General features: G+C 39.6%; 1 protein-coding gene across 3 annotated transcripts in view; it reads right to left on the bottom strand.

Annotated features, from left to right (window-relative positions):
• Positions 1 to 16,334, bottom strand: part of FAR2 (fatty acyl-CoA reductase 2) — a 139,539-nt gene that overhangs the window by 39,850 nt on the left and 83,355 nt on the right. For all 3 annotated transcript variants that reach the window (XM_089920452.1, XM_022577866.2, XM_030761879.2), the window contains one exon: positions 13,384 to 13,612. In XM_089920452.1, the coding sequence (XP_089776578.1) occupies positions 13,384 to 13,572 (189 nt within the window). In that variant the 5' untranslated portion in view covers positions 13,573 to 13,612. The remainder of the gene's footprint in view (positions 1 to 13,383; positions 13,613 to 16,334) is intronic.

The raw sequence follows: 16,334 nt of genomic DNA, 5'->3' as shown, positions 1-16,334 counted from the left end.
GTTTTTCTCCTTCAATTTGTTAATATGGTGTATCACATTGATTGATTTGCTTATATTGAAGAATCCTTGCATTCCTGGGATAAACCGCACTTGATCATGGTGTATGATCCTTTTAATGTGCTGTTGGATTCTGTTTACCAGTATTTTGTTGAGGATTTTTGCATCTATGTTCATCAGTGATATTGGCCTTTAGTTTTCTTTCTTTGTGACATCTTTGTCTGGTTTTGGTATCAGGGTGATGGTGGCCTTGTAGAATGAGTTTGGGAGTGTTCCTCCCTCTGCTATATTTTGGAAGAGTTTGAGAAGGATAGGTGTTATCTCTTCTCTAAATGTTTGGTAGAATTCGCCTGTGAAGCCATCTGATCCTGAGCTTTTGTTTGTTGGAAGATTTTAAATCACAGTTTCAATTTCAGTGCTTGTGATTGGTCTGTTCATATTTTCTATTTCTTTCTGGTTCAGTCTTGGAAGACTGTGCATTTCTAAGAATTTGTCCATTTCTTTCAGGCTGTACATTTTATTGGCATAGAGTTACTTGTAGTAATCTCTCATGATCCTTTGTATTTCTGCAGTGTCAGTTGTTACTTCTCCTTTTTCATTTCTAATTCTATTGATTAGAGTCTTCTCCTCTTTTTCTTGATGAGTCTGGCTAATGGTTTATCAATTTTGTTTATCTTCTCAAAGAACCAGCCTTTAGTTTTATTGATCTTTGCTATCATTTCCTTCATTTCTGATGTGATATTTATTATTTCTTTCCTTCTGCTAACTTTGGGTTTTGTTTTGTTCTTCTTTCTCTGATTGCTTTAGTTGTAAGGTTAAGTTGTTTATTTGAGATGTTTCTTGTTTCTTAAGGTAGGATTGTATTGCTATAAACTTCCCTTTTAGAACTGCTTTTGCTGCATCCCATGGGTTTGGGGTTGTTGTGTTTTCATTGTTATTTGCTTCTAGGTGTTTTTTTATTTCCTCTTTGATTTCTTGAGTGATCTCTTGGTTATTAAGCAGTTTATTGTTTAGCCTCCAGGTGTTTGTATTTTTAACAGATTTTTTCCTGTAATTGATATCTAGTCTTACAGCATTGTGGTCGGAAAAGACACTTGATATGATTTCAATTTTCTTAAATTTACCAAGGCTTGATTTCTGACCCAAGATATGATCTATCCTGGAGAATGTTCCATGAGCACTTGAGAAGAAAGTGTATTCTGATGTTTTTGGATGGAATGTCCTATACATATCAATTAAGTCCATCTTGTTTAATGTATCATTTAAAGCTTGTGTGTCCTTATTTATTTTCATTTTGGATGATCTGTCCATTGGTGAAAGTGGGGTGTTAAAGTCCCCTACTATGAATGTGTTACTGTCGATTTCCCATTTTATGGCTGTCGGTATTTGCCTTATGTACTGAGGTGCTCCTATGTTGGGTGCATAAATATTTACAATTGTTATATCTTCTTCTTGGATCGATCCCTTGATCATTATGTAATGTCCTTCTTTGTCTCTTGTAACAGTCTGTTTTAAAGTCTATTTTGTCTGATATGAGAATTGCTACTCCAGCTTTCTTTTGTTTTCCATTTGTAAGGAATATCTTTTTCCATCCCCTCACTTTCATTCTGTATGTGTCCCTAGGTCTGAAGTGGGTCTCTTGTAGATAGCATATATACAGGTCTTGTTTTTGTATCCATTCAGCCAGTCTATGTCTTTTGGTTGGAGCATTTAATCCATTTACATTTAAGGTAATTATTGATATGTATGTTCCTATTACCATTTTCTTAATCGTTTTGGGTTTGTTATTGTAGGCCTTTTCCTTCCCTTGTGTTCCTGCCTATTGAAGTTCCTTTAGCATTTGTTGTAAAGCTGGTTCCATGGTGCTGAATTCTCTTAGCTTTTGCTTGTCTGTAAAGGTTTAAATTTCTCTGTCAAATGTGAATGAGATCCTTGCTGGGTAGAGTAATCTTGGTTGTAGGTTTTTCCCATTCATCACTTTAAATATGTCCTGCCACTCCCTTCGAGCTTGGAGAGATTCTGCTGAAAGATCGGCTCTTAACCTTATGGGGATTCCCTTGTGTGCTATTTGTTGTCTTTCCCTTGCTGCTTTTAAAATTTTTTCTTTGTATTTAGTTTTTGATAGTTTGATTAATATGTGTCTTGGCATGTTTCTCCTTGGATTTATCCTGTATGGGACTCTCTGTGCTTCCTGGACTTGATTAACTATTTCCTTTCCCATATTAGGGAAGTTTTAAACTATAATCTCTTCAAATATTTTCTCAGTCCCTTTGTTTTTTTTTTCTTCTTCTGGGACCCCTATAATTCGAATGTTGGTGCATTTAATCTTGTCCCAGAAGTCTCTGAGACTGTCCTCAATTCTTTCCATTTTTTTCTTTATTCTGCTGTGCAGTAGCTATTTCCACTATTTTGTCTTCCAGATTACTTATCCGTTCTTCTGCCTCACTTATTCTGCTATTGATCCCTTCTAGAGAATTTGTAATTTCATTTATTGTGTTGTTTATCACTGTTTCTTTGGTCTTTAGTTCTTCTAGGTCCTTGTTAAATGTTTCTCGTATTTTCTCCATTCTATGTCAAAGATTTTGGATCATCTTTACTGTCATTATTCTGAATTCCTTTTCAGTTAGACTGCCTATTTCGTCTTCAGTTGTTTGGTCTGGTGGGTTTTTACCTTGCTCCTTCACCTGCTGTGTGTTTCTCTGTCTTCTCATTTTGCTTAACTTACTGTGTTTGGGGGTCTCCTTTTCGCAGGGTGCAGGTTCATAGTTCCCATTGTTTTTTGGTGTCTGCCCCCAGTGGCTATGGTTGGTTCAGTGGGTTTTGTAGGCTTCCTGGTGGAGGGGACTAGTGCCTGTGTTTTGGTGGATGAGGCTGGACCTTGTCTTTCTGGTGGGCAGGTCCACGTCTGGTGGTGTGTTTTGGGGTATCTGTGGCCTTATTATGATTTTAGGCAGCCTCTCTGCTAATGGGTGGGAATGTGCTCCTGTCTTGCTAATTGTTTGGCATAGGGTGTCCAGCACTGGAGCTTGCTGGTCATTGAGTGGAGCTGGGTCTTGGCATTGAGATGGAGATCACTGGAAGATTTTTGCCGTATGATAGTATGTGGAGCTGGACCACATAATATTGGTCTTGTGGACATGATACTGGTCATGTAGACCAATGTCCTGAACTTGGCTCTCCCACTTCAGAGGCACAGCCCTGACGCCTGGCTGGAGCGCCAACAGCCTGTCATCCACATGGCGCACAATAAAAGGGAGAAAAAGAAAGAAAGAAAGAAGAAGATAAAATAAAATAGATAAAGTTATTAATATAAAAATAATTATTAAAAAATTCTTTTAAGTAATTAAAAAAAAAGAATGAAAGAAGAGAGCAACCAAACCAAAAAACAAATACACCAATGATAACAAGCACTAAAAATTATACCAAAAAAACAAACAAAGAAAAAAAAAGGACAGAGAGAACCCTAGAACAAATGGTAAAAGCAAAGCTATACAGACAAAATCACACACAGAAGCGTACACACACACACTCACAAAAAGAGAAAAAGGGAAAAATAAAATATATATATATCATTGTTCCCAACGTCCACCTCCTGAATTTGGGATGATCCGTTGTCTATTCAGGTATTCCAGAGATAAAGGGTATATCAGGTTGATTGTGGAGATTTAATCCACTGCTCCTGAGGCTGCTGGGAGAGATTTCCCTTTCTCTTCTTTGTTCACACAGCTCCCAGGGTTCAGCTTTGGATTTAGCCCCACGTCTGCATGTAGATCACCTGAGGGCATCTATTCTTCACTCATACAGGACAGGGTTAAAGGAGCAGCTGATTCGGGGGCTCTGGCTTATTCAGGCCAGGGGCGGGGGGGGGGTACGGTGTGTGGGGTGAGCCTGTGGTGGCAGAGGCTGGCGGGATGTTGCAGCAGCCTGAGGCTCACCGTGCATTCTCCCGGGGAAGTTGTCCCTGGATCACGGGACCCTGGCAGTGGTGGGCCGCACAGGCTCCCGGGAGGGGAGGTGTGGACAGTGTTCTGTGCTCACACACAGGCTTCTTGGTGGCAGCAGCAGCAGCCTTAGCGTCTCATGCCCATCTCTGGGGTCACGCTGATAGCCGTGGCTCACGCCCATCTTGGAGCTCCTTTAAGCGGCACTCTTAATCCGCTCTCCTCGAGCACCAGGAAACAGAGGCAAGAAAAAGTCTCTTGCCTCTTCGGCAGGTCCAGACTTTTTCCCGGACTCCCTCCCGGCTAGCTGTGGTGCACTAGCCCGCGTCAGGCTGTGTTCACACAGCCAATTCCAGTCCTCTCCCTGGGATCTGACCTCCGAAGCCTGAGCCTCAGCTCCCAACCGCGCCCGCCCCGGCGGATGAGTAGACAAGCCTCTCGGGCTGGTGAGTGCTGGTCGGCTCCGATCCTCTGTGCAGGAATCTCTCCGCTTTGCCCTCCACACCCCCATTGCTGCATTATCCTTCGTGGCTCCGAAGCTTACCCCGTCTGCCACCCATGGTCTCCGCCCGCGAAGGGGCTTCTAGTGTGTGGAAACCTTTCCTCCTTCACAGCTCCCTCCCAGTGGTGCAGGTTCCATCCCTATTCTTTTGTCTCTGTTTATTCTTTTCTTTTGCCCTACCCAGGTACGTGAGGAGTTTCTTGCCTTTTGGGAGGTCTGAGGTCTTCTGCCAGCGTTCAGTAGGTGTTCTGTAGGAGCTGTTCCACATGTAGATGTATTTCTGATGTATTTGTGGGGAGGAAGGTGATATCTGCATCTTACTCTTCTGCCATCTTGAAGCTCCCCTTCAAGCACATATTTTTTGTAGAAGGTTTCTGCTGGTCTCGTGAAGGTTACTGCTGGTCATGAGGAACAGATGTCACCATGAAGGATTTTAGTGTTTTTCTAGATATGAGGAGATACAAGAATTGGGCTCATAAAATCGACTCCTGAAAATATCTGTCTGAAGCCCTGTTCTGCCAGTGTTTCCCAGAGCACAGAGTGCCTCATTTCTGCTCTCCACCCTGAGCACCTTTCAGGCAGGTGTTGAAAGTCAGCAGCTGCAGCAGCACATGACTTAATCCTTGTAGAGGGAGCTGGCAAGTGCCAGTGGCGAGTGCCAATTAGTTGACAAGAGTCATGTTGAATCCTGTGGTTTGGTGAAGTTTTTGAAGGAAATCAGTACAGGCAATGTGAAGCTTTTGAGAAAAAGACTTGACGTGATTGGAAGAAATTTAAAAAGAAGGAAAGAAGTTGGACATGTGAAATCATGCCAGGGATTGAATTAACTAGTGAATGGTACTGTAAAAGAAAACAAGAGATTGAGAAATAAACTGTTTCTGTTTCTGGGACCTTAAAGAATATCCCCAGGACAAAATCAATTTAAAAAGGTTTTTGTTTTTTTTTTCTTAAAAGGAAGGAAATGGCCCATAGGGGAGAGGCTTAACATGCTTCAAGTAATCTGAGTTGAGTATCTGTCAAACTGAGAATCAGTTATACTCTTTCAAAAGTGTGTTTGTTAATCATGGGAAATTTTAATTCCTGGCAATAGTCCCTCAAGTTGTCTCAAGTTTATAAAAGCCTCTTGCTTTTCTGTGGGATCATTAGTTTCTTAGGAAAAGTAAAAAGTGGTAATGGAACAAAACTGACTTTGGGAATTTAAAATACAAACTTCTGGTTCTAATTGCCTTTGCCTTATATGGAGATTTAACAGAATTATTAATATCAATCAGAAATTCATCTTTTTTTGGAAGTTGTGGACAAGCAGCTTTTACACAGGGTAGCCTGAACCAAACATGAAAATGCTTTTCTTCCTTATAAAAGAGTCTATGAAGGGCTTCCCTGGTGGCGCAGTGGTTGAGAGTCCGCCTGTCAATGCAGGGGACACGGGTTCGTGCCCCGGTCTGGGAGGATCCCACATGCCGCGGAGCGGCTGGGCCCGTGAGCCATGGCTGCTGAGCCTGCGCGTCCAGAGCCTGTGCTCTGCGACGGGAGCGGCCACAACGGTGAGAGGCCCGCGTACCGCAAAAAAAGAAAAAAAAAAAAAGAGTCTATGAAAATTAACAATGAACTTTTACATAAAATGAATAACTTTTCTGTTGGGTGCTTCTTAATACTCCAGTGATGTCAAAGTGTTGGCCTTTTCTTTGCCGGTGTTATTTAGTTGGAAGTTAATTTGTTTAAACGCATTATTTTTCCTCTTAGGGATCTAATGTCTTCTAAAAACTACCAAACAGTGATAGTCTTGCAAAGTGATTCAATAAACTATTTCATAAAATGTTGCTATCTTCTATTGTCTTAAATCTAATCAGTTCTATGAACTGAGGGCCCTGTGTGTGACCCTGCATGATTCATTACCCCAAACTCTCCAGGGTATTTCAAAGTTGATTTATCTCAGGAGCAGCTGAGAGCTTATTGAGTAATTCACATTTTTCCAGAGAAGTTGACTTAAAATATCCAGTGCAACCTGCCAAGCTCTGCCTTTGTTTATAAATCTGCTTCCTGGTGACATCATACAGGATGGTCCCTCCCTGGAAGCCTTGAATTTTGCCTGGTCTTCTCAGATGCTGCATTCTAAACCCAGCACAATCTCATTGTAACCCTTTCCTTACCTGATTACTCTAGTTTAAGAGGAAATGCCTAACCATTTCTGGTATTCTCTCAATGAATTTTTTTTTTTTTTTTAGATTCTGATCTCTTAATTAACTACCTCACTCAATATAAATTCAACTACTTGTGGTTTTATTTTTCAGGTATGGATATTGTCTTCTTGATGTTTTCTTAAAGAGTTATTCAGAGTAGATTATGACCAACTTAAGAACCTAAATGGATATAAATGGGACATGGCTGTTGTAAAAAGGAACACATCTTTAAAGCACTGAAGAGCCTCAAAATGCTGTCAACACTTTGAGCTTCATAACTGAATGATTTATTTGTAACTAATTATCTCTTGTCATGGGGAAGAATCATGTCTTTAAGCAAAGCCGCATTCTAGATAGCAAAATAAATATCAATTTATTGATACACTGAAAATTGTTTCTGCTACCTGGAAAGCTTGTTGGTTCTGCTACCTGGAAAGCTTGTTGGTTCATACTTAAATGAGCACATTTTTCATAATAAGAGACCAAGCAGTCAGCTTGGGACGCCTGGGGACCCACAAGTGGGTCTGCGGTTAGCATGTTCACATGTCAACATGGGAAATTTGGCTTATTCTCCATAGAAACTTCTCAGATTTTGTGAAAGAAATTAGGAGAGTTTTCTTAAAAATGATTTTATAGACTTAGAATCGTATTTCTTTTTTTTTTTTTTGAGTCTTACTTTTATTTTATTTTTTTAACATCTTTATTGGAGTATAATTGCTTTACAATGTTGCATTAGTTTCTGCTGTATAACACAGTGAATCGGCTATATGTATACATATACCCCATATCTCCTCCCTCTTGCGTCTCCCTCCCACCCTCCCTATCCCACCCCTCTAGGTGGTCACAAAGCACCGAGCTGATCTCTCTGTGCTATGCAGCTGCTTCCCACTAGCTATCTATTTTACATTTAGTAGTGTATATATGTCAATGCTACTCTCTCACTTCGGTCAAACTATTTAATTCTGATAAAATTTCTAAACTAAAAGTAAACAACTTATATCTGATGACATAATTTTGGAAATTCGTGATTGCTTTGCTGCCTTATTTATTTACTATCTTAAAAAGTGGGCTTTTTCTCCCACTATAAAAATAAAACATCTTCATTGTAATTGCATTTAGAAAATTCTTTTGGAAAACGATTATTGTTCTGGCTGTTCACTACAAAAGACAGTGGTTTTTTTACTTAACGTTAAAAGTAAACATGTTCAATAAATATATTTGCACATTATTTATGTATGTCTCTGGTTGTTTTCTTAGAGTGCCACCTTAATTATCTTTGTGAGAATGTCCTCAAGGATCTGCCATTAATTCAGATACATTTCCCTCAATTGATATGTTCCTTTAAGTGGTCTGAACATACTTAAGGATCTCAGCATATGTGAGGAAATTGATCCTCTGTTCTGATTCTTGAGTCCCAATTCTATGTGGCCAAAGGATTAAAAATAACCTTCTTTCCAAGGCATTTCCTACTTAATTGTCTCTCTCTGAAGGCATGGAAACAGGAAGTGAGAGGTAGTTGCTGTCCATACCGTGAAAGGAAAGGAATGAAGCTGATGAACGAATTTTGATAGATAGATATCAATAGAACAGATGTTCTCTTGATCATATTTCCTGGGGACACAGTGGGAATCAAAGGCAAACTGGTAACATTTTTATTCATTATGTTTTAAAGAAAGTTTCCAAGACTCCTATACCTGATACCATTAATCTACCTTCAAGCACACTGTATTACTTAAGGTGGATTAGAATTCATGCATTGTTTTGTGTGACAGGAGGCAAGTACCGACTAAAAGTAATACCAGACCCTTCTTAGGAATAAGGCTTGGAGGCATTTAAATCACTCTGTCATGTCAAAATAAAGTTCAATGGCAGAATCTAGACTGGATCTTGATTCATATAAGATATTTAATAAATATTTGTAGAATCAGAGGCCTTCCAGAAGAAACTCTAACCCAAACAGGAAAGCTCTTCTGAGTAAGAACCTAGGGTGAGGTGGTCATACAACAGAAGTAAAGACTGGCTTAAAGAACTGGAGTACATTAAACTTGTTTATTGAACAAATTTGGTTGATTACCTACAAAGTGTCAAGCACTGTGTCAGATGTGGAAGACACAGTGGGAACACACGAAGGAAATAACGAAAAGGCCTTAGTTTAAAAAATTAAAGGGAAAAAATTGGGATAATAAATGTGTTATTGGTTTCAGCAAATCAAATACTTTTGAGCAAATGGTGTATTATTTAACAAAACTGAGACTCTTCTCACTGAATCTGAAATTAGGAAAGCATCAAAGCAGACAGAATTACTATGAAACCAAAGATGTCTGGGTATATTCCTTTAAGTATAACCCTGTGTTGTACAGTTGGTCGTGGGGACCCACATGTTTGGAATAACCGATTTGCACCGTTTCCCTCTAAATTCTAACCAAATCGAGGAAAGCTAGACTTCATATGGAATAGTTTCGCTTTTAAAGGAAACGTTGCAAAAATATTAAACTATATCATTCTCTTTTTATGAAGAAGCCCAGGCCCTGTCTTTCTATCTGACCACATAAGTCAAAATTTATGGAAGTATAATTAATCCCTTTGCTGCAAAAACCAGAAATAGAGACTAAAGAAGAAATGTCCATATTTCAATGTCTTGAGCATTTTGGTGCTATAGTAATTGTTCCCTTTTAAAATACTCATTTAGACATATCTTCAATAGTGTTACTGTAATAGCAAAGTTTCTTTGAGGAAAAGGAAAAATTTTTAATGACAAAAGAAAAATACTGTTTATTCTGAGGTTGAATTTAGGAACCCATGTGAAGGAAGGCTTAGCAAAGGGGAAGATAGGTGAGACTGACTGCTCATACGAAGCTAATTTTGTGTGCTGGATTTGATTCTATTAGGGCTATCTTTTTTTTTTTTTAAACATCTTTATTGGAGTATAATTGCTTTACAATGGTATGTTAGTTTCTGCTTTATAACAAAGTGAATCAGCTATACATATAGATATATCCCCATATCCCCTCCCTCTTGTGCCTACCTCCCACCCTCCTTATCCCACCCCTCTAGGTGGTCACAAATCACCGAGCTGATCTCCCTGTGCTATGCAGCTGCTTCCCACTAGCTATCTATTTTACATTTGGTAGTGTATATATGTCCATGCCACTCTCTCACTTCGTCCCAGCTTACCCTTCCCCCTCCCCATGTCCTCAAGTCCATTCTCTACGTCCGCATCTTTATTCCTGTCCTGCCCCTAGGTTCTTCAGAACCATTTTTATTTATTTATTTTTAGATTCCATATATATGTGTTAGCATACGGTATTTGTTTTTCTCCTTCTGCCTTACTTCATTCTGTATGACAGACTCTAGGTCAATCCACCTCACTACAAACAACTCAGTTTCATTTCTTTTATGGCTGAGTAATACTCCACTGTATATATGTGCTACATCTTCTTTATCCATTCATCTGTCAATGGACACTTAGGTTGCTTCCATGTCCTGGCTACTGTAAACAGAGCTGCAATGAACATTGTGGTACATGACTTCTTGAATTATGGTTTTCTCAGGGTATATGGCCAGTAGTGGGATTGCTGGGTCGTATGGTAGTTCTATTTTTAGTTTTTTAAGGAACCTCCATACTGTTCTCCATAGTGGCTGTATCAATTTACATTCCCACCAACAGTGCAAAAGGGTTCCCTTTTCTCTACACCCTCTCCAGCATTTATTGTTTGTAGATTTTTTGATGATGGTCATTCTGACTGGTGTGAGGTGCTACCTCATTGTAGTTTGGATTTGCATTTCTCTAATGATTAGTGATGTTGAGCATCCTTTCATGTATTTGTTGGCCATCTGTATATCTTCTTTGGAGAAATGTCTATTTAGGTCTTCTGACCATTTTTGGATTGCGTTGTTTGTTTTTTTGATATTGAGCTGCATGAGCTGCTGGTAAATTTTGGAGATTAATCATTTGTCAATTGCTTTATTTGCAAATATTTCCCCCCATTCTGAGGGTTGTTTTTTTGTCTAGTTTATGCTTTTCTTTGCTGTGCAAAAGCTTTTAAGTTTCATTAGGTCCCATTTGTTTATTTTTGTTTTTATTTCCATTTCTCTAGGAGGTGGGTCAAAAAGGATCTTGCTGTGATTTATGCTGCCTATGTTTTCCCCTAAGAGTTTTATAGTGTCTGGTGTTACATTTAGGTCTTTAATCCATTTTGAGTTTATTTTTGTGTATGATATTTGGGAGTGTTCTAATTTCATTATTTTACATGTAGCTGTCCAGTTTTCCCAGCAGGAGAAGAATTTTTAAAACTACAACTGGAGGACAGCTGCTGACTAGAAATGTAAAGTCCTGAGCAACCAGGAATTTAGCAAATGGCTGCTGACTGCAGTTTTCTTGGTTTTAAGATACCACCAAGCTCCAGTTTAGTTATCTCTGCATTGGAGATGACAAATTTATGGGTATGTTTTGGATTAGTTAAAATACAAAGCTGATTATTTTATATTTTACATTAATAAAACTCAGAGAAATTTTATTTTGCCTTTTTAACCCACATGTCAGCTTGGGTCTCCCTATAAACTTAATTAAATTATGATTGATTATATCCTTAATTTAAGATTCTCTGTAAGATTATTGAGAATTTCCAGGCGGCCAGTGATTGGCTTAGATCTGAAGTTTCTGAACAAATCAGTACATGGCATACCTCAGGCCACAGAGGTTGGTTCAGAAGTTGATATATAACCTAACCCAGGCTGATGAGATGTAAAGAAAATTTTGCTGAGGGTTTCCAGAAAATAAGTTTCATCGATCTTGGAAGAGAGCTTCAGGGAGAGCCAGCTCTCCTCATCCAAAGATTGCCATAAATGTATGTGAGCAAGATATTATTATCCCATTTTAAAGATAAGGAAACTGAGGCTCAGTAGAGTATGTATCTTGCCCACTGTCCCATGGCTAATAATTAGCAGTGCTGAGATTCAAACCCAGGTCAATCTACCTCTGAAGCCCATGCTCTTAAGCACCATCTGATAGCAACAGATAGCTCCCAGGTGATACTGATGCTGCTGGTTGGGAGACCACAGTTTAAGGACCACTGTTTATAAAAGTCAACAGCTGACAGTTGTAAACAGCCCAATAGTGGAAACAGGTAGAGATTTGCAAGCCAGTTTCACAAATAAGTTATTTATAGTATAATCAAGATTTCCATACCAAAAGAATTATTGCTGTGTTATCAAATACAATGCATTGAATATAACTATAGGCGAAAATTATGCTGACCACAAGACTCTCTGCCAAAATATTTATCTAGAAATTCATAAGCTGGCTACAAAGCTAAAGAGGCATGTCTCCTACATGATGAAAACAGTCCATTAGGGATGTATAACTGAGCAAGCTGTATGAAGAAGGATCTGAGAGTTTCTTCTCAATTTTGGTTTTATGCCACATCAGCCTTTTTTTTCTTATTCTTAAGAACCATTACTTACAATGCAGGCAGTGTAGGGTATAGGCAAGTGTGCTTGCCTTAGAGCCAGACTTGGGGGGGTGGGTGTCTGAAGTCTGACTCTCTCATTTACTAACTGGGTGACCTTTGGAAAGTTAATACTTCTGGTCTCATTTATCCATCTGTAAAATTTGGATATTAATTCTTACTTCACAGGGTTGTTGAAAAATCAATGAGGTAAGGCTCATTTGAATAGTGTCTGCCATGTACTAAGTACCCAGTAAGTGCCAGCTATTATTATTTGTCCCACTGCTGAGTTAAGCTATGAGATACAGGAGAGGCTTTTGTGATTCTCCTGATGATGGTTTATACCAAAATCTCATGCTGGTGCCAGAAGATAAAATGTAATCATCAAGCTTACGGGGTGTCTATAATGTGCTGTGCTATCAGATACACAACTCCATTAGATGTTAGCATGCCTAAACACTGGAAAGGAGACTTTGTAAAAAAAATTTCTTATTTAAATCTTCTTTTTGCCAACCCTAAGTGACCTTGTACTTTCCAAAGGAGTCTATGAACAAGACACGTACATTTAAATTAATTCCCATGGCAATCCTAGGAGGTCATTGTTGTTATTATTCTAAACATTGCAAGCTGGAGGGTAAGAGGTATAAAGTGACAAAAGAGTGATAATATGTTTGAGATGAAAGCCTTCAAATTTATAAATTAAGACATGAGATGACATTCATATTTTGGGGGGAGGGGAGTGAGAAAGTTTGATACCCAAATGCTCATTCACACATATGTTTCATTTTCCCTTTGAAGAACTTACAGGATAATAGAAATATAATGGGATAATAGAGATATCAAGTTATCATAGATAAAGTATACAACTTGTGGCTTTTAGACAACTGAAAGTATTACTGCATGGCTACTTAGTAATCACATCTGTTTATAATATGATATGATGTAATATGCAATATACTATCTAAAAATTTGGAGGAAAGCTACCTTAAATTTAAATGAAAATTAGGGAAGAGTTTGGATGACCTCATGATAGATTTCAAGCCTGGCGAGTCCACTCTGCGAGCTTTAGCATTTTGATTCTTACTCAGTAATTTGTAGGATATAGATTACCCGCTCACCTGTTCTGGACAGGGTCTAAGCACTCTTTCCCCTCTTATGGGAAAACACCACAGATTTCCATGAGCTGTTCCTTGCTATCTTGTTTTGTCTCCTTTCCTCTACATGCCCAGATATCCTGGCCCCCACCTGCAGTTTGGGGCTATAAGGGAACATGGTAGTGAGTCACCATGCCCTAAGGCTCTTCCCATAAGGCATACCTTACTATTTAGGATCTGGAAAACCCTCTGCTGCAGGGTCTGGCCAGCCTTGGGCCTCACAAGGATGTAAATGACTCTCAGGTCTGGGCTGGTGCGAAATAGCTTCTCCATCAACACTTTGCCCAAGAAGCCTGTGGCCCCAGTAATGAGAATGGACTTGCCACCATAGAAATCTGCGATCATGGACATGGCTCTTCTCTTTGTCTTTTATAGCTTCGGAAAGAGGTTCCTGAAAAGAAAGAAAAATAACAAAAGATTACATTCTCGGTAGTGCTAAAATGCAGTCATTTAAAATGTTGCTGGTATTTCCAGGAGTTTTGAATGCAGGAAAAGGTCAGACAGAGTGATAGCATCATGGTTTATTGGCAACACAATTCATTTCAATCAATATTTACTGAGATTTCTCTCCCTGCTTAGACGTTATGCCAGGAACTGTGGACAAGAAATGAGTAAGACATGGTTCCTGCTCTCAAGGAATTGCTTGTAGTCTGATGGAGGAGATAGATACCTAGAGACCATGAAATATAATATGGTAATGCTAAAACCAAAGAAAGCACAGAGGAAGGGTGCAGAGCAGGATCTGAAAATTTCAGGAAGGCCCCTATAGGTGGTGACACCTGCGGTCAAACTTGAAAAGAGATAAGGGCTGGGGTAAGGGCATTCCAGGCCAAAGAAAGATCAAAAGCAAAGGTCCAACGTGTGGTGTGGGATGCTGTATGGGGGAATAATACAAAGAATTCAGTGTTATGAGAATGTAAATGATAAGGTTGGGAATAGCCCCAAACCTGTGAAACCAAAGATTAGAACAGGATCAAATTTTAAAAATTATGATGTAATTAGTATTTCAGTTGCAGTTTTATTCAGAGAAAATCATTTCCAAGAGCAGATCTGGTGGTGGAAAGTCAGATGCAGCACTTGGATGCTGTGACTTCCAAGAAAAAACACCCCATGCAACATGAAGTGTTTTGTCTTTAAGCCTGGCCTCAAGATTGTTGATTGGAAGCCGCGGAGCTTTGGAGGAGGCAAGGCCATGGTGTGGGAGCAGACTTTCCTTTCTGTCACTGACTTTGCTGCCTGCAGCAAGTCTTTGGCTGTCTTTGTGGATGGGATTTGGGTGGATCTTGCAGAACACAACTCCAGGGACCAGCCCTGACATCAGAGCTTGAAAGAAGAACAAAAAAAAAAAAAGTGAAAAAGCCAACACCCTGCCTTTTTCACTCCAGTCAAGTCAACTCCAGTGACTGCTTAACAAAAAATGATTTTTCAAAGTCCTGATGTATAAATTAATTATAATTTATAGTTTAAAATTATAGTCATAATTTATACTTTATCTTGAGGCTACGTTCTTGGGCAGAACTCTTTGCCTTTGGAGGATTCATTCATTCATGGATTTACTCAACAAATAATTCTGTGCACATGCCATGCCAGACTCTATGCTAAGTTCTGAAGGTAAACGGTTGAATAAGACAAACAGATCTTTGCTGCCACTCTAGAAGAGGAGGCCAGTGATACACACATAAGTAAATACATAAACAAGTTAATTACAACTGTTACAAATGTAAATAAAACAGGGATCAACGACACAAATCACAATTATCAGTGCTATACACTGGGAAGTACTATGGGTTTCAACTGTTAGCTATTTTCATTGGTTGTTTAAATCCCTTTTATTAAGGATTGATGTGAGAAATATTATTTTGTTGTTTTTTTTTTTTTTTTTTTGCAGTACTCGGGCCTCTCGCTGTTGTGGCCTCTTCTGTGTTGTGGAGCACAGGCTCCGGACACGCAGGCTCAGTGGCCATGGCTCACGGGCCCAGCCGCTCTGCGGCATGTGGGATTTCCCGGACCGGGGCACGAACCCGTGTCCCCTGCATCGACAGGCAGACTCTCAACCACTGCGCCACCAGGGGAGCCCTGAGAAATATTATTTTGAAGAACACATTTGGACCTTGTGCAAAAGAGCAATGAAAGATACGTTTTGTCATGTTATATAATGTTACTCACATTACAATCTATCTAATGATTTTCTCAAGAATTTAGCACTTGGGAAAAGTGTTGATTATTTTTGCTTCGCCTGCCTTGAAGCTCAGAAAAGTGGTGTCACCAAGTTTGGAAGGCAGTACAGTATCCTAGTTTAGCACTCAGATTCTAAGCAAGACTGAAATCAAATACCAGTTCTACCACTTACTAGGTCTATAATCTCAGGCAAATTATTAATCTTTCAATGCTGCAGTTTGTTCATCAGTAAACTGGGGATAACTAAAGTATCCACTTAATAGTGCTGTGGTAAGGATTATGTGAGTGAATACATGTGAAACCGTTAAAAATATAACTTACCTATAGTATTGGCTATTCATATGGTCACTGGTTCCACATTTTTCGTCTTAACGGTTTCTTTTTTTTTTTTTTTTTTTTTTTTTGCGGTACGCGGGCCTCTCACTGTTGTGGCCTCTCCCGTTGCGGAGCACAGGCTCTGGACGCGCAGGCTCAGCAGCCATGGCTCACGGGCCCAGCCGCTCCGCGGCATGTGGGATCTTCCCGAACCGGGGCACGAACCCGTGTCCCCTGCATCAGCAGGCGGACTCTCAACCACTGCGCCGCCAGGGAAGCCCTGGCTTTTTCTTTTGACAGTTATTTATTTATTTTTTAAAAATAAATTTGTTTATTTATTTATTTATTTTTGGCTGTGTTGGGTCTTTGTTGCTGCACACAGGCTTTATTTTAAATGTCCTGTCTTATGCATTTTATATACCCTCTTTTGGAAATATGAGGAGATGATTTATAACTGTCATCAAGTCAAATAAAGTGTTTTCCCCAAATGCAACTCTACTCGATGGTAAATCTTTCCAATGGCGCAGTGGTTGAGAGTACGCCTGCCGATGCAGGGACACGGGTTCGTGCCCCGGTCCGGGAAGATCCCACATGCCGCGGAGCGGCTGGGCCCGTGAGCC

Source organism: Delphinapterus leucas, chromosome 11 (genome assembly GCF_059928025.1).
Source record: "Delphinapterus leucas isolate spDelLeu-1000000601 "Yukka" chromosome 11, BTC_Dleu_Yukka2, whole genome shotgun sequence".
In the NCBI taxonomy this organism is placed as follows: Eukaryota; Metazoa; Chordata; class Mammalia; order Artiodactyla; family Monodontidae; genus Delphinapterus; species Delphinapterus leucas.
The sequence above is the reverse complement of the archived record's forward strand: the minus strand, read 5'-3'. Positions and strand labels throughout refer to the sequence as shown.